This window comes from Mesoplodon densirostris, chromosome 1 (assembly GCF_025265405.1).
Source record: "Mesoplodon densirostris isolate mMesDen1 chromosome 1, mMesDen1 primary haplotype, whole genome shotgun sequence".
NCBI lineage: Eukaryota > Metazoa > Chordata > Mammalia > Artiodactyla > Ziphiidae > Mesoplodon > Mesoplodon densirostris.
In genome coordinates this window covers 101,775,513-101,799,948 of record NC_082661.1, presented here as the reverse complement: position 1 = coordinate 101,799,948, position 24,436 = coordinate 101,775,513, and the positions used below count along the sequence as shown (strand labels likewise).

Here is a 24,436-nt window from a genome sequence, read left to right as displayed (position 1 = left end):
TTATATGGAGGTCTTCATTAGTGGCATCCAGCAGGGTTAAGGCTCCATGAAGGCTGATAAGCTCTATGGCTAAAAAAGAAAAACCACAAAACTCATCAGCCTTCGTGCAGGGAGCCGAAGGTTTAAGTTGCTTGAACTGGAAACGGTCTGAAGAGGTGATTTTGTTAAGCAAGTAATGTGTATTGGTAACACGGAGTCAAATTATGAGGGTCAGTAACTTCCTGGCTTTCCCAGTGCGTTAAATGAAGACGTAACATTGTATTTGTGCCGGCTACTTCTTGATGCCACATAGTGTCAGCACCGTCCGGTCATATGTACTTCACAGCATGTCACCTCTAATTTCATGGGATTATCTGTGCTGTTCCTTTAATAGATACTCATGATCTTGAGGTTCCTTTGAACTCACAGCAGGGCAGTGCAAAGGCATTATTGGGAGCACTTCTGGGCTTTTTGTGTTATGTACAATATTATTATTACTGTCATTTAGAAAGGTAGATATATGTTGCTGTCATGCTTCCAAAAGTGTACACATATACGATGGCAAGGGGAATTACTGAAGGGGAAAACACTGAATGCGAAAGATCTTTTGGGAAACTAGTATTAGAAAGGTGTCAAGGCAAGTGAATCAGTATTTGAAAGGCATATATATAGGACAGTGGGTCTCAAAGTGTGGTCCCCTGGCCAGCAGCATCAGAATCACCCAGGAACTTGCTAAAGATGCAAATCCTCCTGAATCGGAAACTCCTGAGGTGGGCTCAGCAATCTGTGTTTTAACAAGCCTTCCGGGTGATGCGTGCTCAAGTTTGTGAAACCCTGCCCTAGGATTTATGGAGCACAGGAATCGGACAGACCCATATGTTCTGTGGTAGAGCAGTAGACAAGACAAATGTAGTACCTCCCCTTATGGACTTGATTAAATTACAAAGGAATATGTGGTACTTCACCCTGATGAAATGTTTATACATACCCAACAGAGCCTGTAGTTATCCATACCATTTTTGTTCTTTGTTTGAATGAGCCTGTTATCTTCTTTGCTTGCAGAGAAATGACTAACGAAAGATGACTGATAAGCTATTCCTTTGTGCATTTCAGAACCATCCCCCTTGCGATATGTATATCCATGGCCGTCGTCACCATTGGCTATGTGCTAACAAATGTGGCCTACTTTACAACCATTAGTGCTGAGGAGTTGTTGCTTTCAAAGGCAGTGGCAGTGGTAAGTCTAAGCTGGGAAAATGCCAGTTTGAATTTAGGTTAATGAAATGATGCAATTTTATAGTAGTTCCCTCCAGCAGAAAGTGTTTTGAAATCCAGTAATTTTTTTTAACGGAATGATAATGAATATTTAAAAAATTTAGAACATACCTTAGCATATTCCATTTAACTGATACAGCTACACTCCTATATGATTTCTCTGTACTGTTAATTTCATGTAAAACATTTCCACATATGTCTGCTTGAAAACATATTTCCACACATACATGTTGAGTAGAAGTCATTATTCTTCCAACATGTCTTTAAAGACAGGTGGGCAGTTACTGAGTTTAAGTGAATGCATTTTGGGATATGCAAATTGCATTTATTCTGTACTCCTCCCTGTTTAGACGCTTTTCAAATGCTGACTTAAAATCTTTTTCCCAAAGTACCACTTTAGAATTTCCAAATGGACCACATAACACTTTTTTTTTCTAGTATATATATCATTTTGAATACAAGTTCTAGGATATTATTAATTTGAGGAAATACTGAGTTATTCAAAGTTAAACAGATGTCATTGCTATAATACTTTTCAGAATATTAGAGAAGCTAATGTGCATTTTAACTCCCTAAGACGTGGATACTCATAATTTTACAGCATTTTCCAAAATTTATTTGACTTCAGGACCATCTTTTGCTTTCAAAGGTCATGTTATGGGACTGCTATTCTGTGACACAGACTTTTTGGTATAAAAACTTAGCTAGTAAGAGGGCACTCATTCATGACCTTATAACAATGAAGGGTGAAAAAAAAAAAGAACTTCCCATCACTAGATGTCAGTCCCTTTTAAAATAGTCACTATTACCTCATATCAGCAACATCCACAGGGAACAAATTATCTCATTTCATGTGAACCTATGTACGAGTTCACTGTATTAGAAAAGACTCTGTCCACTGCTGTAACTTCTACCAGACAACCAAATGCACAGAGCTTCCTGATGTCAGGTCGTCATCTCATCTTACTAGACAAAGGGCAGCACTTAGTCTTTGAGCGTAATGTGGTCCATTAATTACATAGCACCGGCTGCATCAAGGACAAGTAAAGAATCCCACTTTTTTTTTTTTTTTTGAAAATACATCCTTCATGAAAATTTGCAATGTTGCACATGCCATGGAATGTGCAAAAGGAAATGTCAGAAGTTTTGTTTAACTTTTATATTTTCTGTAGTTTGATTTCCTTGGACTTGTGTTGGTATTCTAGCCTTTTAATAGGAGACTACAGAAGGAATTGGCAGATACCTGAGAGGGCGGGATTGACTTCATAAACAGAGATTCAGCTGATGTGATTATTCTGGGCAAAAGATTTTCAGAACTGTTCACATCCATAGTATACATGATTAAGTCCTCAATTATTTTTTGCCATGCTTTTAAGTCATAACAGTGGGATTGGTATATGAAACAGGTATCTGCAACTCTTCTCAGAATACCTTTGTACTTTGCTATAAAAATGTGGCTTTCCAGACGAAAGAGAAGGTATTATCCAGAAAGATTTCTGTCTCTAAAAGGAGAACTTCTGTACTGAGTTTTTTGTATTTACCAAAGTCAGAGACAATAGATACCATAGTTGATAAAGATTTGATAAATGGATCATTGCTCTTTGGAAGTAGAGGGAAGGTGCTTGTTTAGACTATTGCCCATAATTCTGCAACAAGCAAGGACATGGTACCTGCCTTTGATTATTGTTCTAAGAGGTTAGTCTGACCCTAACCCAAAAAAGGATTATAAAACACACACATATCACCAGGTGAACAGAAAGTCATAGAGCGTGTTTGGCCTAAATTGTTTCATTTTATTCCACTTTCTGGCAAAGCATTAATTTGCTTCCGTCTGTCTTTCACTAGACTTTTTCTGAGCGGCTCCTGGGAAATTTCTCAGTAGCAGTTCCAATCTTTGTTGCCCTCTCCTGCTTTGGTTCCATGAATGGTGGTGTGTTTGCTGTCTCCAGGTGAGTGAGTTCAAGCATTTCTAGAAATGCATTTCTGTGTTTGAGATGGGATGTGATAAGGATAAGTTTAAAAAGAAAAGAAATAGTGCCTCTAAACCTGCTGTTTTTAAAGGGAAACGCAAGATTGAAATCTTCCTCCAAGTATCAACAGCATGTCCTATTCTGTCCATTAGAGGGCACTGCTTGTCTACTCATAGCCTACTCTGAAGCCAGGGATGAAGGGGTTTTTTGTTGTTGTTTTATCATATGTCTACAGAGTTTAACAACAGCATTTTATTTCTGGCAATAAAATCTTTTGTTTCACTAAAGGTGACAAGCAAAAAAGTAAAGTAAGAGACACCAGACATCACCATCCCACCATCTGTATCCCTTTTGTTTGATGCAGAAGTCCCTTTTGTTTTAATTTGATGAAAACCCAATCACATAAATGTGAATGTTGTGTGTGTGTGTGTGTGTGTGTGTGTTGAGTTGGACTGGATTGATAACACACGTGCAGTATTAGAAATCTAGAACTAAATTCACCACCAGCTATTTATATGTGGGGTGAGTTATGCTGAGTCAGATGTTGCTACTGTTTCTCCTCAAAGGAACATAACATTTTGGCAGATTTTATAAAATTCGAAGTAATCACCTAAGAAATGTCAGACCATTTGGTATGAAGAAGATGCAAGTTTTCTCTTCGATTTCTGGATTTTTTTTCCCTTGGAAATGATTAATTGTACATTTTTCTCCTGTCAGGTTATTCTATGTTGCATCTCGGGAGGGTCACCTTCCGGAAATCCTCTCCATGATTCACATCCGCAAGCACACTCCTCTGCCAGCTGTTATTGTTTTGGTAATGCATAGTAACATGTGTATCTAGATGTAACCTCAAAGAACAGCTTAGCAAAGAGGATTTCAAACTTGACTTCAGCTCCTGCTTTCTGTTCTCATTCATTGCTAAATTGGCTCTATGTGTATCCTGGTGGATTTGCAGAGGCAGGATATTTTCCATCGCTTCCCTTCATCCAGTATATCTGATGCATATTTGATGCTTTGGAGCAATAACACGTCACTTCTTTTTCATCTTTGTAGAAATCTGTGAGATCAAAGGGAAATGATTGCCTGGGCTCCTGTCACCGACAGAGAGCCTTGCAGAAAAGGAGGTCGAGTAATAAGTCCCAATTCTACTTATTGAAAGTGGAGCTAAAAGCTACAGTCCCAAAACGCCCAGATGTCTCATCAGAGGCCCCTTATAATGAAATGCATACAAAATTACAGAAAAAGTCGACAGAATCCTAGACAGTGCAGGGATTCTGTGCTTGAAAGTGAGAATTTTGAGAGCAACTCTAAATGGGAGAAATAAAAGCACCAAAACTTAAATTTGAGCTGTACGATTCTTTATGCAGAGAAAAGTATTTGTGAAACATGGGATATGAAAAACTGTGTAAGGTGTAGAAGTCCTCAGATCCCCCATTGGCAATGTTATATTCCTTTTTACCTACTATTTTGTAACATTTTTTCCCAATCTCCTGCTGTCAGGCGCACCACAGAAGGCATTGAACACTTTTGTACCCCCATCTCCACCCCCCATGGGTTTCATTTGTTTCAAAATGTTTCCCTGAAATTTCTTTGTAAAGTCCCGGTGGGCGGGCGGGGTACTCTGTGTGGATTCTGGAAATTTACTTCACTTGTGGGAACAGAATGTATTATTTTATGGGAACAGAATGTATTATTGAAGAGGGCTTTCATTTTAAGCCTGCATTATCAGTCATGCTGTCCTTGGTCTGTGCAGCTGTAGAGACTTGCTGTGCAGATCTCTGTGCTTCATTCTTTTCTGCGGTCTTGAGGGTCACATGTGGCAAGCACCCAGGGAGAGGAAGTGTGGAGGAAGGAAAGGTCAACGCTTTGCACTCAGGAGAGGACACAGTCTCTAGAGGTGGCTGTCCTTCCTGTGTATGCATAGCCAGGGGCTCATCAGACACCATTCACGGAGCTCTCTGCAAATGTGTGTATTGGATGCGCTTTTGACTTTTATTGTTAGTTATTTACCGACCATCTCAGTCTCTGGGTCTTTAAATTTTGGGTCATTGAGTGTCCTGTGTTTTGCTCTTTGAAAGCATGTTCTCTTAACTCAAATGAAAAACAGCTAAAAATAATGCATCCATATGTGTGTGTAAAGAGCAAGTAGAAAAGCTGGATATATAGCTAGGAGGTTAGTTGAGTATAGGTGTTAATCGCAATGGTCGTTTATCAGTAGAAAGAATCGTTTGGAAAAGATAATAATAATGTGTAGTGATGGTATTGCTTGTTATCACATGTGTTCTCTTTTAACTCACTGTGCATGATCTTTCTCTCCCTTCCCCTCCCCCCCAGCACCCTTTGACAATGATAATGCTCTTCTCTGGGGACCTCTACAGTCTTTTGAATTTCCTCAGTTTTGCCAGGTGGCTTTTTATTGGGCTGGCGGTTGCTGGGCTGATTTATCTTCGATACAAACACCCAGATATGCATCGTCCTTTCAAGGTAACCTCAGCAATCTTGATGGGTTTACATAAATCTTCCTCCTAATACCTGGTCCTCCCTTTGTCATAAGTTGATGATGAAGAGCTTGGGCAGAGGGCAGAATCCTCTGGAATAAAATGTTTAACTCTTGCAGGTCATGTCTTCATATGGGATTTATTTTACTTTGGAAAAATAGTTCATCGGCTTGTTTGTGATATACTGAACTTTGTTAGGTCACATTGTTGAAAAGTGGGGATATTAATATACAATGTTTGTTATATTGATTTTTCATGAATGTGTCTAATGACCTGATGATATGTTCAAAATATAGACTGCTTCTTTTTTTTCTGCTGAATAGTTGTGGACAACCATACTGAGAAAGAGTGAGGCAGATATGTATGAAATCATCACTAATTAAAACTTTAAAAAGGATGCTGCTTTACAAAAAGGCATTTTAAGTGTTCTTAAATGTTGTGACTTGTTATATTGCCCCTTTTCTGCCTTGTACACTCCAGAAGGAGGAGAAATGTGAAATACATAGGGAAAGTGAAGATGTGTGAATATACCACTTAATAGAATGTCCATTTACCATAGCTAAGTGTTTCCTTTTGGGAGGGCTGACGCATATGCCTCTAGCCTTGAAAGCTCATGGACTGATTTGTCTTTACTACGTATTTGCTTTTAAGAAATAACACAGATGATGTTGTCCATCATGTTGTCAGAATTTGTTTCTAATTATATTCATTGCCTAATGCGGGCAACATCTTTCTTAGTGGTTGAATAGGAGTTGGCCTGTTTGATCCCTGTCAGTTCTTATTGTGAATCTCCAACAGAAAATCAATATGCACTGAAAGGCTTTAACATGTAACAAGCAGCTCGTGCTCTTGGCTCTACATTAAAGTGTATTCTAATCATAATGATCAAAGAACCAATCTTTTACAATCAAAAACATAAATCCTAAAACATAGTGCTTAACTAGTAAAATAATTCAAACAGAACATCTCTAATGAAAAACACTTATTTATCCTTAGATTTTTTTTTTTTTTTTTTTTTTTGCTGTATGCGGGCCTCTCACTGTTGTGGCCTCCCCCGTTGCGGAGCACAGGCTCCGGACGCGCAGGCTCCGGACGCGCAGGCTCAGCGGCCATGGCTCACGGGCCCAGCCGCTCCGCGGCATATGGGATCCTCCCAGACCGGGGCACGAACCCGTATCCCCTGCATCGGCAGGCGGACTCTCAACCACTTGCGCCACCAGGGAGGCCCTATCCTTAGATTTTGTTTTACCCAAAGTTGTGTTTCTTTTTTTTAATTTAAAGGAGTGTGTTTAATATAGTCTCTGTGCCCTATGCAAGAGATTTTGGTACGAAGGTGTGATAGGATGGTGCCTGTCACTTGGTCCCGTGATCAAGGTGTATCACCTGATCACATGACTGATGTGCTCATCTTGAATCCACCTTCTGTCTCTTGAACTGCCCTTGAAGTGATTTTCTTTTGTGTTGTGTTCCAGGTGCCGCTCTTCATCCCAGCTTTGTTTTCCTTCACGTGTCTCTTCATGGTCGCCCTTTCCCTTTATTCAGACCCATTTAGTACAGGGATTGGCTTCATCATCACTCTGACCGGGGTCCCTGCCTACTATCTCTTTATTATATGGGACAAGAAACCCAGGTGGTTTAGAAGAATGTCAGGTAAGACTTTTAAGCAGTTTCAGGACCTTTTGCGAGACCATGTTGTAGAAAACCCATCTCTGTGTACATATATAACATACATACCTTAAAGTTTGAAAATATAAGTAGGGAAATTGCTAGTTTGAATACATTACTGTATTCTAATGAGAACTGGCAGAAGAAAAGGCAGGAAGGATGTTTAGGGTAGAGCCACTGAATCCTTTTGGCATATTGAGTTTCAGTTGCTTTAATCACTTCTTAGGAGAACAAATTTTTATTTTTATTTTTATTTTTTTATTTTTTTTTCCTTTTTGCGGTATGTGGGCCTCTCACTGTTGTGGCCTCTCCCGTTGCGGAGCACAGGCTCCGGACGCGCAGGCCCAGCGGCCATGGTTCACGGGCCCAGCCGCTCCGCGGCATATGGGATCCTCCCAGACCGGGGCACGAACCCGTATCCCCTGCATCGGCAGGCGGACTCTCAACCACTGCGCCACCTGGGAGGCCCAGAACAAATTTTTAGATAGAATTTTATCAGCAGTTCTGTAAATGACCTAATTGTTCTTCTGAATCCCTTACTAACTTAATTGTTTTTATCCTGGGTTGAACATAGTTTATTGATTCTATATGATAACATACTACCTAATGAGTGATATGAGATTTGGTGGGGAGTTAGGTAGAGCCTGCAAAGGGCTTAAATATCACTATTATAACACCACCCTATTGGTGAATCATGGAGGGTCATAAGAACAGCAAGAATGATCAAGAGGGGCCTTCCCCGGTGGTCCAGTGGTTAAGACTCCGCATTCCGGGCTTCCCTGGTGGCACAGTGGTTGAGAGTCCGCCTGCCGATGCAGGGTACACGGGTTCATGCCCCGGTCCAGGAAGATCCCACATGCCGCGGAGCGGCTGGGCCCGTGAGCCATGGCCGCTGAGCCTGCGCGTCCGGAGCCTGTACTCCGCAATGGGAGAGGCCACAGCAGTGAGAGGCCCGCGTACCGCAAAAAAAAAAAAAAAAATGACTCACCGTTCCCAGTGCAGGGGGCCCAGGTTAGATCCCTGGTCAGGCAACTAAGATCCCGCATGCCACAGCTAAGACCCGGTGCAGCCAAATAAGTAAATATTAAAAAAAAAAAAGAATCAAGGGAAGAAACTTGATAATTACTGAGTGATTTCTATGTGTTAGCACATATATAACCTTGTTTAATTCTTATAATAACTTTGTGAGGCAGGAAAAATTACTCCCATTTTATAGATTATGAGTTATGGTATGGGAGAATCCCGTGTTCCAAGTCATGCAGATATTAAGTAGAAGACCTAGAATTCCAAATCAGGCAGTTTTGTACTTTGTAAAAGTCATCCTGGTGGAGGGGTGTGGGCAGTGAGGATGGATTAGAGAGCATGAGGCTGAAGACATTCTCAAAAATAGAGATTGGTGGTTATCGCAGTACTCCTGACAGAACTGAGGAGGGTCTGAACACAGGTCATGTTGGCAGGGGTCCAAGAGAAAGTGAAAGATATTAAAGGAGAAAAACCAACAGAGCTCGGTGACCAGGTGAGTTGGGGGAGAGGAAGCTACAGTAAAATCAGTAGGTAGGAAGGGTGCTTAGGAACAGCCTCTGTCAAAAGCCTCACCCTCTATTGGGGGGCTCTGCCAGTGAAGCTGTTTTCCTCACATCATCATCTCATTCAATCCTCTACAAGATCCACATGTGAACTGGTTGATTTCTACACCCAGATGGGAAAACCAGGGTGCAGGGAGATGGAGAATTTAAGTGTATAGATTTTAAACCACTGAGCTGGGATTTGAACCCACATATGCTGGACTTCAGATTCATGCTCTTTTTAGATTGGGTACCTGTGGGAAGAGAGAGAGGGAGAACTTTATCTAGAGGAGCAGATAGGTTCTTGCTGGTGAGTTTGGTGAGTTTAGAAATCCACTTTTTTTCTTTTCATTCATTTTAATTTACTTACTTTACCATCATTAATTTTTTAAAGCCCAGTAAAAAGTTCAGGGAGATTTCTGGTAAAATTATTAATAAATTATGTCAGTGTTACTAAAAATAAAAAACAACCAACAACTTTGTGTACATATTGCATCTCTAGTGTGCTACACAAACTCATTTAGAAGCTAGTCATTTAAAATAGACTTCTGCTACTACTCTCTATTAGTTTTAATTGGTGTTTGATATCTTTAGACCTTATACTACTATTTATACCTGCATTTTGTTTCCTAGCTGGCAACACTATTCCCAGAGGAAGTGTTACTATAAAAGTTAGGTTCTTCAAGGTTTACACAGGCACACGGATTGCCTAGCAGGGTATTTAATCTCTGTGTCTTGTTAGATCACACTGGTTTTCGGTAGAATATTTTTAGTTACGTTTTATCTGTTGTAGGCAATACATAGAGAACCTTTGCTGAAAAACAAATCCAAGTCTTGTTATACAGTATTTACCATTAGAGTTGCTCGTTACCAATGTTCAGGGTAGATTAGTACTCACCACTGGTTGGGGGGGGTGTCTGTGTCCATCTCAGATCCCGGCTAGAGACAAGGAAAACCCCTGAATGCATGGAAAACCATGAGAATTTAGGAAGAAAGAGTGGGTAGCCCTAGAGTTGGACTACAGTGTGAGAGACCATGATGAAAGAACAAATTCCTTGTTCTTGCCCACTTAGTAGGCATTTTGTCCTTCCTGTTTGCAGTCAGCCAACTCTAAAAATGCTTTCCTTCTACTAACATGTGCATATTTTCTTCCATTTCTTTGCCGGTACATAGCAACTACTGGTTTTCATACTTACTCCTTCTTTGATGTTTTTCCATGCTCATGTAGTTTTGAAGTTTTCTGTTATTTTTCTGTCTCCAATGGCGTTTTGAACATCTCCAAGGACACTAAATGTAGTGTTAGCCATTCGTGAAAGCAGCAGCAAGTAGCAGTCCCATAATGGTTATTCGGTTCTCAACAACGCCATTGAGTCTTACCACGGAGTGTGGCAATTCTGCCTTTAAACTGCGATCATTGTAACCCTTTATTTTTATAGCTGCCTTTTGAGTGAGTTTGCGAAAAGCAGCAATCCTCTGTAATTTTGTTTGATTTTCCTCTTAGGCAGCATTCTTATAGTAAAATAAAGAAAATTCATCATATTTATTGTGGCCGTAGCAAGTAATTTCCTAGCCTTTGGCCAAAACAAAACACACACACGGACACACAACACAGCAGAATCCTGAGCCATCACCTCGCCTCTTCTCCCAATTGCCTCCTTGTTGTTAGGGGGAAACTCAGTGTAAACTTAGAGCCAGAGAGCCTCTGCTTGGAGCAGGGTGTAGAGTTAACACCAAATTGTTCTGCTGAGGAACATTCTTTTGTTTTGTTTTATTTTGTTTTTTGCGGTATGCGGGCCTCTCACTGTTGTGGCCTCTCCCGTTGCGGAGCACAGGCTCCGGACGTGCAGGCTCAGCGGCCATGACTCACGGGCCCAGCCGCTCCGCGGCATGTGGGATCTTCCCGGACTGGGGCACGAACCCATGTCCCCTGCATCGGCAGGCGGACACTCAACCACTGTGCCACCAGGGAAGCCGAGCTGGGGAACATTCTTTAGCCTTGGTCTGATCACTTATTTTCACCCGAGTATACCTGAACAGATCATCCCTGTGAAATGATAGTTTATCAAGATACATCTTACCAGGGGGGCACCCATTAAAAACACATAAGGTCACCGAACAGCGTTCAGAAAACGGAGACAGGCTGCTGAGTTTAGATAGCCAGAGAACGTTCAGAACCCGAGGAGCTGAGAGTTTCAGAGACTTGATGAATTTCTCTGGCCACAGGATGCCAGTATTGAACCATGCTTCATTTGATAGCATTCCTGGGATGAAAGGAAATGTGCTCTTAAGGGAATAGTCAGATGTGCAGAGAGCTTTTTTCCCCCATCTGTGATGGAGTGCTTAATTCGTCTGGATCGATTTATTTATAGAAACACAAGCTTCTCACCCAAGGAAGAGGGGACAGATACCCCACTGACATACTCAAATTCATGGGGATGCTGGAGCCGGCAAACCCCAGCCAGGGCTCCCCACAGCCCTTTTCCTCAGCTGCCTCTGTTTATCCGTCCACCTCCATGACAGCTGGGAGTGAATGGGGTGACTGGAAGTTAGTCCCTCTGGCTCCTGGCGAGTTGTGGAGGACAGCTGTATTTAAACAAAATCTTTAGTTATAAAGAATCATACCGGGCAGCACCAGCAGAATGACCGTTGCCCGTTGTGGTGGACACTGATTTTGCAAAACCAGAATTCTAAAAGCATGTTCTGCATACAGTGTGTTGTGAGCAGTTTGTTTATGATGCTTCACTGAAAGCTGCTGCATGCATTTGACACTCTTCACAAAGACTGAGGTGCGATGTTTTACATGAGTTAAGCTTGCCTGCATTTCTTACCAAACCATCTTCACTGTAAGGGTAAAATGAGGCCATGCATGTGAAAAGGCTTCGAAGGCTTTTCAAAAAAAAAAAAAAAAAGAAAGACATAGATACTGTTGTTATGATTTCTGGGGAAGTTTTTTTTTTGTTTGTTTTTTGGTTTTTTTTTGCGGTATGCGGGCCTCTCACTGTTGTGGCCTCTCCCATTGCGGAGCACAGGCTCCTGACTCGCAGGCTCAGCGGCCATGGCTCACGGGCCCAGCCGCCCCGCAGCATGTGGGATCTTCCCGGACCGGGGCACGAACCCGCATCCCCTGCATCGGCAGGCGGACTCTCAACCACTGCGCCACCAGGGAAGCCCGGAAGTTTGGTTTTGTGCTAATGTTTCATAGACTTATTCCATTTTGGCTGTAGTTCCCACGCTTGTACGAGGTATTATTGGGTAAATCAGATTTTGCAAGGGCAGTAGTTGTTTCAATGGATTTCAAAAACAACTACTGAACATGGAAGACAAAGCTAAAAATATTTCAATTGCTATTTGGTCTTATAGCTTACATAACTAAAAACACCAAATGCAGACTCAATGGCTCGACTTTACTTAAAGAAGTATTGTCAGGGGGCTGATTATCCCCAAAGCCAAAGGCCCTATATGGGTAGGGATGTAGTTGGAGACCACATGCTCTGCAGCTTTTTTGGGCAAGCAGGAAGCTTCCTCAGAGGCTTACTTGGGTCCGCTGAGCACCACTCTGTGACCCCCATGGCTGTAGATGACCTGGTGGGAAAAGTTGGTAGGACTCCAAAAGCCACTCAGAGCCCAAATCAGTCACTCTGCTCAAACCTCCATCATGATGAAAATTATTTAAATCTCGAGATCCCAAGAGAGAGCATAAGAAAGCCACACGAGGGACTGTCAACAGGGCTGACTGAGCGTGAAGGTTCTACTGGGTGTGTAGAACGAGTAGAGAGGTTCTTTAGCCCCCAAAGTGCTACTGAATAGAAGATCCAAATGGAGCTTTCAGGAAGGAGAATGTCACACGAGCGAAGCAACAGGATCTCTTAAGTTGTTCTCCCTTTGTCTGGAACCCATGCAGTGTTGTGACATGGGTCGGTAAGATGTCTAAGAAAGCCTAGGGCTGGGGGATGCAGAATACAGAGACACACTTTTGGAAAAGGCTTTCATTTGGGGCATGGAGGAGTAGATGCTGCATTAAAAAACAAATAGTTAAAAAAAAATCTCAGTAGACAAATGCATAGTCATACACACGCGTGTGCACGCACACACACTCAAGAACAGCCGTTGTTATGGAGACTAGTTCGAGTAGCAACTACAGGACTTCTCCAGAGAGGAAGGGCTGCAGAACATGTCACCTTAACCCCACCACTTTGCATTTGACCATGGCAGAACTCTTGTTATTTAAAGCTATCAGTTAGACTTCCGGGTAAGATGGCGGAAGAGTAAGACGCGGAGATCACCTTCCTCCCCACAGATACACCAGAAATACAGCTACACGTGGAACAACTCCTACAGAACACCTACTGAACGCTGGCAGAAGACCCCAGACCTCCCAAAAGGCAAGAAACTCCCCACATACCTGGGTAGGGCAAAGCAGAGAGATTCCCGCACAGAGGAGCGGTGCCGAGCGGCACTCACCAGCCCGAGAGGCTTGTCTGCTCCCCCGCCGGGGCGCGCAGCGCTGGAGCTGAGGCTCGGGCTTCGGTCAGAGCGCAGGGAGAGGACTGGGGCTGGCGGCGAGAACTCAGCCTGAAGGGGGCTAATGTGCCACAGCTAGCCGGGAGGGAGTCCGGGAAAACTCTGGAGCTGCCAAAGAGGCAGGAGACATTTTCTTCCCTCTTGGATTCCTGGTGCGCGAGGAGAGGGGATTAAGAGCGCCGCGTAAAGCAGCTCCAGAGACGGGCGCGAGTCGCGGCTGAAAGCGCGGAGCCCAGAGACGGGCGTGGGACACTGGGGCTGCTGCTGCCACCGCCAAGAAGCCTGTGTGCGAGCGCAGGTCACTGTCCACACCGCCCTTCCGGGAGCCTGTGCAGCCTGCCACTGCCGGGGTCCCGGGATCCAGGGGCGGCTTCCCTGGGAGAACGCACGGCGCGCCTCGGGCTGGTGCAACGTCACGCCGACCTCTGCCGCTGCAGGCTCGCCCCGCACTCCGTGCCCCTCCCTCCCGCCCGGCCTGAGTGAGCCAGAGTCCCCGAAGAGGCTGCTCCTTTAACCCTGTCTTGTCTGAGCGAAGAACAGACGCCCTCCGGCGACCTACACGCAGAGGCGGGGCCAAATCCAAAGCTGAGACCCAGGAGCTGTGAGAACAAAGAAGAGAAAGGGAAACCTCTCCCAGCAGCCTCAGAAGCAGCGGATTAAAGCTCCACAATCAACTTCATGTACCCTGCATCTGTGGAATACATGAATAGACAACAAATCATCCCAAATTGAGGAGCCAGGAGTCAGTGCTGTGCCTCTGAGGTGGGAGAGCCAACTTCAGGACACTGGTCCACAAGAGACCTCCCAGCTCCACATAATATCAAACGGCGAAAATCTTCCAGAGATCTCCATCTCAACACCAGCACCCAGCTTCACTCAACGACCAGCAAGCTACAGTGCTGGACACCCTATGCCAAACAACTAGCAAGACAGGAACACAACGCCACCCATTAGCAGAGAGGCTGCCTCAAATCATAAAAAGTCCGCAAACACCCCAAAACACACCACCAGATGTGGACCTGCCCACCAGAAAGACAAGATCCAGCCTCATCCACCAGAACACAGGCAGTAGTCCCCTCCACCAAGAAGCCTACACAACCCACTAAACCAACCTTAGCCACTGGGGACAGACACCAAAAACAACGGGAACTACGAACCTGCAGCCTGCAAAGAGGAGACCCCAAACACAGTAACATAAGCAAAATGAGAAGACAGAAAAACACACAGCAGGAGAAGGAGCAAGATAAAAACCCACCAGACCTAACAAATGAAGAGGTAATAGGCAGTCTATCTGAAAAAGAATTCAGAATAATGATGGTAAAGATGATCCAAAATCTTGGAAATAGAATAGACAAAATGCAAGAAACAGTTAACAAGGACCTAGAAGAACTAAAGACGAATCAAGCATCGATTAAAAACACAATAAATGAAATAAAAAATACTCTAGATGGGATCAATAGCAGAATAACTGAGGCAGAAGAACGGATAAGTGAGGTGGAAGATAAAATAGTGGAAATAACTGCTGCACAGCAAAATAAAGAAAAAAGAATGAAAAGAACAGAGGACAGTCTCAGAGACCTCTGGGACAACATTAAACACACCAACATTCGAATTATAGGGGTTCCAGAAGAAGAAGAGAAAAAGAAAGGGACTGAGAAAATATTTGAAGAGATTATAGTTGAAAACTTCCCTAATATGGGAAAGGAAATCGTTAATCAAGTCCAGGAGGCACAGAGAGTCCCATACAGAATAAATCCAAGGAGAAATACGCCAAGACACATATTAATCAAACTGTCAAAAATTAAACACAAAGAAATCATATTAAAAGCAGCAAGGCAAAAACAACAAATAACACACAAGGGAATCCCCATCAGGATAACAGCTGATCTCTCAGCAGAAACTCTACAAGCCAGAAGGGAGTGGCAGGACATAATTAAAGTGATGAAGGAGAAAAACCTGCAACCAAGATTACTCTACCCAGCAAGGATCTCATTCAGATTTGATGGAGAAATTAAAACGTTTACAGACAAGCAAAAGCTGAGAGAGTTCAGCACCACCAAACCAGCTTTACAACAAATGCTAAAGGAACTTCTCTAGGCAAGAAAAACAACAGAAGGAAAAGAACTACAATAACGAACCCAAAACAATTAAGAAAATGGGAATAGGAACATACATATCAATAATTACCTTAAATGTAAATGGACTAAATGCTCCCACCAAAAGACACAGACTGGCTGAATGGATACAAAAACAAGACCCATATATATGCTGTCTACAAGAGACCCACTTCAGACCTAGAGACACATACAGACTGAAAGTAAGGGGATGGAAAAAGATATTCCATGCAAATGGAAACCAAAAGAAAGCTGGAGTAGCAATTCTCATATCAGACAAAATAGACTTTAAAATAAAGACTACTAGAAGAGACAAAGAAGGACACTACATAATGATCAAGGGATCAATCCAAGAAGAAGATATAACAATTGTAAATATGTATGCACCAAACATAGGAGCACCTCAATACATAAGGGAAATATTAACAGCCATAAAAGGAGAAATCGACAGTAACACAATCATAGTAGGGGACTTTAACACCCCACTTTCACCAATGGACAGGTCATCCAAAATGAAAATAAATAAGGAAACACAAGCTTTAAATGATACATTAAACAAGATGTACTTAATTGATATTTATAGGACATTCCATCCAAAAACAACAGAATACACATTTTTCTCAAGTGCTCATGGAACATTCTCCAGGATAGATCATATCTTGGGTCACAAATCAAGCCTTGGTAAATTTAAGAAAATTGAAATTGTATCAAGTATCTTTTCCGACCACAATGCTATGAGACTAGATATCAATTACAGGAAAAGAGCTGTAAAACATACAAATACATGGAGGCTAAACAATACACTACTTAATAACGAAGTGATCACTGAAGAAATCAAAGAGGAAATTAAAAAATACCTAGAAACAAATGACAATGGAGACACGACGACCCAAAACCTATGGGATGCAGCAAAAGCAGTTCTAAGAGGGAAGTTTATGGCAATACAATCACACCTTAAGAAACAGGAAATATCTCGAATAAACAACCTAACCTTGCACCTAAAGCAATTAGAGAAAGAAGAACAAAAACATCCCAAAGTTAGCAGAAGGAAAGAAATCATAAAAATCAGATCAGAAATAAATGAAAAAGAAATGAAGGAAACGATAGCAAAGATCAATAAAACTAAAAGCTGGTTCTTTGAGAAGATAAACAAAATTGATAAACCATTAGCCAGACTCATCAAGAAAAAAAGGGAGAAGACTCAAATCAATAGAATTAGAAATGAAAAAGGAGAAGTAACAACTGACACTGCAGAAATACAAAAGATCATGAGAGATTACTATAAGCAACTCTATGCCAATAAAATGGACAACCTGGAAGAAATGGACAAATTCTTAGAAATGCACAACCTGCCAAGACTGAATCAGGAAGAAATAGAAAATATGAACAGACCAATCACAAGCACTGAAATTGAAACTGTGATTAAAAATCTTCCAACAAACAAAAGCCCAGGACCAGATGGCTTCACAGGCGAATTCTATCAAGCATTTAGAGAAGAGCTAACACCTATCCTTCTCAAACTCTTCCAAAATATAGCAGAGGGAGGAGCACTCCCAAACTCATTCTACGAGGCCACCATCACCTTGATACCAAAACCAGACAAGGATGTCACAAAGAAAGAAAACTACAGGCCAATATCACTGATGAACATAGATGCAAAAATCCTCAACAAAATATTAGCAAACAGAATCCAACAGCACATTAAAAGGATCATACACCATGATCAAGTGGGGTTTATTCCAGGAATGCAAGGATTCTTCAATATACGCAAATCAATCAATGTGATACACCATATTAACAAACTGAAGGAGAAAAACCATATGATCATCTCAATAGATGCAGAGAAAGCTTTCGACAAAATTCAACACCCATTTATGATAAGAAACCCTGCAGAAAGTAGGCATAGAGGGAACTTTCCTCAACATAATAAAGGCCATATATGACAGACCCACAGCCAGCATCGTCCTCAATGGTGAAAAACTGAAACCATTTCCACTAAGATCAGGAACAAGACAAGGTTGCCCACTCTCACCACTCTTATTCAACATAGTTTTGGAAGTTTTAGCCACAGCAATCAGAGAAGAAAAGGAAATAAAAGGAATCCAAATGGGAAAAGAAGAAGTAAAGCTGTCACTGTTTGCAGATGACATGATACTATACATAGAGAATCCTAAAGATGCTACCAGAAAACTACTAGAGCTAATCAATGAATTTGGTAAAGTTGCAGGATACAAAATTAATGCACAGAAATCTCTGGCATTCCTATATACTAATGATGAAAAATCTGAAAGTGAAATCAAGGAAACACTCCCATTTACCATTGCAACAAAAAGAATAAAATATCTAGGAATAAACCTACCTAAGGAGACAAAAGACCTGTATGCAGAAAATTATAAGACACTGATGAAAGAAATTAAAGATGATACAAATAGATGGAGAGATGTACCATGTTCTTGGATTGGAAGAATCAACATTGTGAAAATGACTCTACTACCCAAAGCAATCTACAGATTCAATGCAATACCTATCAAACTACCATTGGCATTTTTCACAGAACTAGAACAAAAAATTTCACAATTTGTATGGAAACACAAAAGACCCCGAATAGCCAAAGCAATCTTGAGAATGAAAAACGGAGCTGGAGGAATCAGGCTCCCTGACTTCAGACTATACTACAAAGATACAGTAATCAAGACAGTATGGTACTGGCACAAAAACAGAAAGATAGATCAATGGAACAGGATAGAAAGCCCAGAGATAAACCCACGGACATATGGTCACCTTATCTTTGATAAAGGAGGCAGGAATGTACAGTGGAGAAAGGACAGTCTCTTCAATAAGTGGTGCTGGGAAAACTGGACAGGGACATGTAAAAGTATGAGATTAGATCACTCCCTAACACCATACACAAAAATTAGCTCAAAATGGATTAAAGACCTAAATGTAAGGCCAGACACTATCAAACTCTTAGAGGAAAACATAGGCAGAACACTCTATGACATAAATCACAGCAAGATCCTTTTTGACCCACCTCCTAGAGAAATGGAAATAAAGACAAAAATAAACACATGGGACCTAATGAAACTTCAAAGCTTTTGCACAGCAAAGGAAACCATAAACAAGACGAAAAGACAACCCTCAGAATGGGAGAAAATATTTGCAAATGAAGCAAGTGACAAAGGATTAATCTCCAAAATTTATAAGCAGCTCATGCAGCTCAATAGCAAAAAAACAAACAACCCAATCCAAAAATGGGCAGAAGACCTAAATAGACATTTCTCCACAGAAGATATACAGACAGCCAACAAGCACATGAAAGGATGCTCAACATCTTTACTCATTAGAGAAATGCAAATCAAAACTACAATGAGATATCATCTCACACCAGTCAGAATGGCCATCATCAAAAAATCTAGAAACAATAAATGCTGGAGAGGGTGTGGAAAAAAGGGAACACTCTTGCACTGCTGGTGGGAATGTGAATTGGTACAGCCACTATGGAGAACGGTATGGAGGTTCCTTAAAAAACTACAAATAGAACTACCATATGACCCAGCAATCCCACTACTGGGCATATACCCTGAGAAAACCATAATTCAAAAAGAGACATGTACCAAAATGTTCATAGCAGCCCTATTTACAATAGCCCGGAGATGGAAACAACCTAAGTGTCCATCATCGGATGAATGGGTAAAGAAGATGTGGCACATATATACAATGGAATATTACTCAGCCATAAAAAGAAATGAAATTGAGCTATTTGTAATGAGGTGGATGGACCTAGAGTCTGTCATACAGAGTGAAGTAAGTCAGAAAGAGAAAGACAAATACTATATGCTGACACATATATATGGAATTTAAGAAAAAAATGTCATCAAGAATATAGGGGTAAGACAGGAATAAAGACACAGACCTACTAGAGCATGGACTTGAGGATATGGGGAGGGGGAAGGGTAAGCTGTGACAAAGTGAAAGAGCGGCATGGACATATATACACTACCAAACGTAAGGTAGATAGCTAGTGGGAAGCAGCCGCATAGCACAGGGAGATCAGCTCGGTTCTTTGTGACCGCCTGGAGGGGTGGGATAGGGAGGGTGGGAGGGAGACGCAAAAGGGAGGGGATATGGGAACATATGTATATGTATAACTGATTAAATTTGTAAAATAAAAAAAAAAAAAAAAGCTATCAGTTAGTCCTAGCTCCATCTCTGCCTGCAAAATCCACATCGCCCTTACTATTGACTGATATCTACTTTTCCACAGTCTATTTTTCTAGGATAATTCTATCATTTCCCTTTTCTGTAAACATGAACTTCAGTTGCTCTTGAGCACTCCCTTGTGCCCCACGTACATCTCAATGTCAAGAGTGGGCTGTGACAGAATAGACTTCATTCGAGAAACATTTTCATAGAGTTTACCATTTTCCAGAATGATGCTGGACCCTTTGTAATGAATATATTATAAAAATCAGTGTGCTGAGGAAAACAACTTGGGAACACTGTTAGAAAATAAAGGATGAAAATACGTACCTTTTTTAGTGGCATTAAATATTGCTTGGAAGGGACTCTTACAGGTGACAAGTCATAAAAGAGGAGAAAGATGGCCTGTCTGGATGAGAGATGATGTGGCTCTGAAAACCATCAAGACAATAGGTACCAGGGGCTTCAGGACCAGTAGCTGTTTGAAGAGGTTTTGTGGAGACCAATTACAGAGATAAGAGGTGGACAAGAACTAATATCTCTGGAAAGTGGAGTGACAGAGTTCTAAGACTGTTGAGATAAAATGACCGTAGAAATCACCTAGCCCAGTGACCCCTGCACTTTAGTGTCTATCAGAGTCACAGATTTATGGGCCCTACCTTCAGTTTCTGATTCAGTAGGTCTAGGATGAGGCTTCAAAAGTTGTATTTCTAATATCTCAGGTGATTCTAATGTTGCTGGTCTGGGGATTATACTTGGAGAACCACTGATCTAGTCCAAGACCCTCATTCTTCTTTATTTATTAATTAATTTTTAAATTAAGAAAAAATTGACCTATAACATTGTGTAAGTTTAAGGTGTAGGAAGTGTTGATTTTGATATATTTATATATTGCATTAGATAAAACACAGTAGCATTAGCGCCTTTACAATGTCTTTATCATGGTAAACATCTTTAGCATTTGCTGTTGTTGAGAACAGTTAAGATATAGTCTCTTGGCAACTTTTATAATACAGTATTGTTGACTATATATTGACTAGTTGTATGTTTGTACCCTTAAACAACATCTCTTTAATTTCCCCACCCTCCAGCCCATGGTAACCACTCTCTGCTTTCACAAGTTAAGTTTTTTTAGATTCTACATATAAGTGATATCATACAGTACTGTCTTTATCTGTCTAACTTATGTCACTTAGCATATGTCTTCCAAGTCCACCCATGTTGTTGAAAATGCAGGATTTCCCTTTTTTCTCATGGCTGAATAATATTCCAGATGTGATACATATACCACATCTTCTTTATCCATTCATCTGTTGATGGACACTTAAGTTATTTCCTTATCTTGGCTACTGTGAATAATGCTGCAGTGAACATGGGTGTACAGACATCCCTTTGAGATACTGATTTGAATTCCTTTGAGTACATACCCAGGAGCAGAATTGTTGGATCATACCGTAGTTCAATTTTCAGTTTTTTTGAGGAACTGCCATACTGTTTTGCACATTGTCTATACTGATTTACATTCCCGTTAACAGTGTATAAGGGTTCCTTTTCCTCCACATCCTCACCATTTGTTATCTCTTGTCTTTTTGATAAAAGCCATCCTTTTACTAAGGTGAAGGTGATATCGTGATTTTGATTTTCATTTCCATGATGATTAGTGATGTTGAACACCTTTGCATAATACCTCTTGGCCATTTGTATACCTTCTTTGGAAAAATATCTATTCAGGTCCTCTGCCAATTTTTAAATTGGACTATTTTCTTTTTTGCTATTGAGTTGTGAGTTCTTTTTATATTTTGGAGAGTAGTCCCTTATCAGATGTATAGTTTGCAAATGTTTTCTCCCATTCTGTAGGTTGTCTTTTCAGCTTATTGATTGTTACCTTTGCTGTGCAGAAGCTCTTTAGTTTAATGCAATTACACTTATTTATTTTAGTTTCTGTTGCCAGTGCTTCTGGTGGCTTATCCAAGAAATCATTGCCTAGACCAATAACGAGGATCTTTTCCCCTATGTTTTCTTCTAGGAGGTTTATAGTTTCAGATCTTACATTTAAATCTTTGATCCATTTCAAGTTAATTTTTGTGATTGGCATGAGGTAGGGGTTCAATTTCATTCTTTTGCATATGGATATCTAGTTGTCCCAAATACCATTTATTGAAGAAACTGTCCTTTCTCTATGGTGTGTTCTTGGCACCGTTGTCAAAAATTAGTTGACCATATATGTGGGAGTTTACCTCTGTGCTCTCCATTCTGTTCTACTGATCTATATGCCTGTTTTTATGATAATACCATACTGTGTTTTTTTTTTAAGATTTATTTATTATTTATTTATTTATTTTTGGCTGCATCGGGTCTTAGTTGCGGCATGCAGGCTCTTCATTGTTGTGCACAGGCTTCTCTTTAGTTGTGGCGTACAGGTTTTCTCTTCTCTAGTTGTGGCGCACAGACTCCAGAGCGCATGGGCTCTGTAGTTTGCAGCACTCGGGCTCTCTCCTTGAGGCATGCAAGCTCAGTAGTTGGGGACATGTGGGCTTAGTTGCCCCACTGCATGTGGGATCTTAGTTCCCTGACCAAGGATCGAACCCATGTCCTCTGCATTGTAAGGTGGATTCTTTACCACTGGACCACCAGGGAAGTCCCCATAATGTTTTGATCACTATGACTTTATAATATAGCTTGAAATCGGTATTATAGTTCCTCCAGCTCTGTCCTTCTCTCTTAGGATTACTTTGTAGCTCTAAATAAATTTTAGGATAGTTTTTTTCTATTTCTGTGAAAAATGTCAGTGGAATTGTGATCGGGATTGCATTGTATCTGTAGATCACTTTGGGTCATATGAACATTTTCACAATATTACTTCTTTCAGTCTAGGAACATGGGGTATCTTTCTATTGGTTTGTGTTTTCTTCAGTTTCTTTCCTTAAAGTCTTATAGTTTTTAGTATACAGATCTTTCACCTCCTTGGTTAAATTTATTCCTAGGTATTTTAATTTGTTTGATGCTATTGTCAATGAGATTGCTTTCTAATTTCTTTTTCAGATAATTCATTGTTAATGTATAGTAATACAACTGATTTCTGTGTGTCAATTTTGTATCCTGCAATTTTACTGAATTTATTTATTATTTCTAACAGTTTTTTAGGGGTCTTTGGGATTTTCTATATAAGATCATGTCATCTGTGAACAGAGATCATTTTACTTCTTCCTTTTGATATGGATACATTTTATTTATTTTTCTGCCTAATTGCTCTGGCTTAGTACTATGTTGAATGCATCCTTGCATTCCAGAGATAAAACTCACTTGATCATGGTGAATGATCCATTTAATGTGTTGTTGAATTTGGGTGGCTAAAATTTTGTTGAGAAGTTTTGCATCTGTATTCATCAGGGATATTGGTCAGTAATATTCTTTTCTTATAGTGTCTTTGTCTGGACTTAGTATCAGGGTAATGCTGGCCTCATAAAATAAGTTTGGAAGTGTTCCCTCTTCTTCATACTTTCATATATTTTCATGCTACTGATTAGCATATTTTTGTTTCAGCTTAAAGAACTCCTTTTAGCATTTCTTGTAGGGCAGGTCTAATGACTACAAATTCCTTTAGCTATTGTCGACCTGGGAAAGTCTTTCTCTCTCCTTCATTTCTATATGACAGCTTTTCTGGGTGAAGTATTCTTGGTGGTAGTTTTTTCTCTTTGAGCGTTTTGAATATATCATCCCATTCTCTCCTGGTCTGTAAGATTTCTGCTGAGACATTTGCTGATAGCCTTATCAAGATTCCCTCATATGTGATGATTCTTTTATGTCTTGCTGCTTTCAAGATTCCCTTTTTGTCTTTGATTTTTGAGAGCTTGACTATAATGGGTCTCAGTGAAGACCTCTTTGGGTTGAATCTGTTTGGGGATTTTTGAGCTTCTTGTGCCTTGATGGCTGTATCTCTCCCCAGATTTGAAAGTTTTCAGCCATTATATTTTTAAATAAGTTCTATGTATCTTTCTCCTTCTCTTCTCCTTCTGGGACTCCCATAATATGGATAATCTTTCTTTTGATCATGTTCCACAGTTCATGCAGGCTTTCTTCTTTTTTATTCTAATTTCTTTATTCTCCTCTGAGTGGAAACTGTCAAGAGGTATGTCTTGAAGCTCCAAGATTCTTTCTTTTGCCTGATTGAGCCTCCTTGTCAAAGCTATTACATTTTTCATTTCATTCATTGTATTCTTCTCCAAAATTTCTGATTTTTTTTCAATGAGTTCTATTTCTTTGTTGAATTTCTCATTTTGTTCATATACTATTCCAGAGTTCATTGATCTGTCTGTGTTCTCTCACATATCACTCAGCTTCCTTCAAATCATTATTCTGAATTCTTTCTCAGATCAGTCACAGATCTTTATTTCCTTAGGGGCAGTTAATGGAGTAGTATTGCATTCCTTTGGTGATGCCATGTTTCCTTGCTTTTTCATGTTTCTGATGGGTTTGTGTTGATATCTGTGCATTTGAGGATGAAGTCACCTCTTCCGGTCTTTTCAGACTGGCTTCAGTAGGGAAAGACTTTCACCTGGAGGTGGCTGTTAGAGTACCTGCTGACTGGGATGCAGTGTCTTTGGTTCCCGAGAAGGCACAGCGATGTAGCCTCCATGCCACTCCACTGG

General features: G+C 40.8%; 1 protein-coding gene across 2 annotated transcripts in view; it reads left to right on the top strand.

Annotated features, from left to right (window-relative positions):
* Nucleotides 1-24,436, top strand: part of SLC7A11 (solute carrier family 7 member 11) — a 108,302-nt gene that overhangs the window by 73,616 nt on the left and 10,250 nt on the right. For both annotated transcript variants that reach the window (XM_060106076.1, XM_060106084.1), the window contains 5 exons: nucleotides 1,093-1,216; nucleotides 3,100-3,203; nucleotides 3,942-4,038; nucleotides 5,559-5,708; nucleotides 7,195-7,372. In XM_060106076.1, the coding sequence (XP_059962059.1) occupies nucleotides 1,093-1,216; nucleotides 3,100-3,203; nucleotides 3,942-4,038; nucleotides 5,559-5,708; nucleotides 7,195-7,372 (653 nt within the window). The remainder of the gene's footprint in view (nucleotides 1-1,092; nucleotides 1,217-3,099; nucleotides 3,204-3,941; nucleotides 4,039-5,558; nucleotides 5,709-7,194; nucleotides 7,373-24,436) is intronic.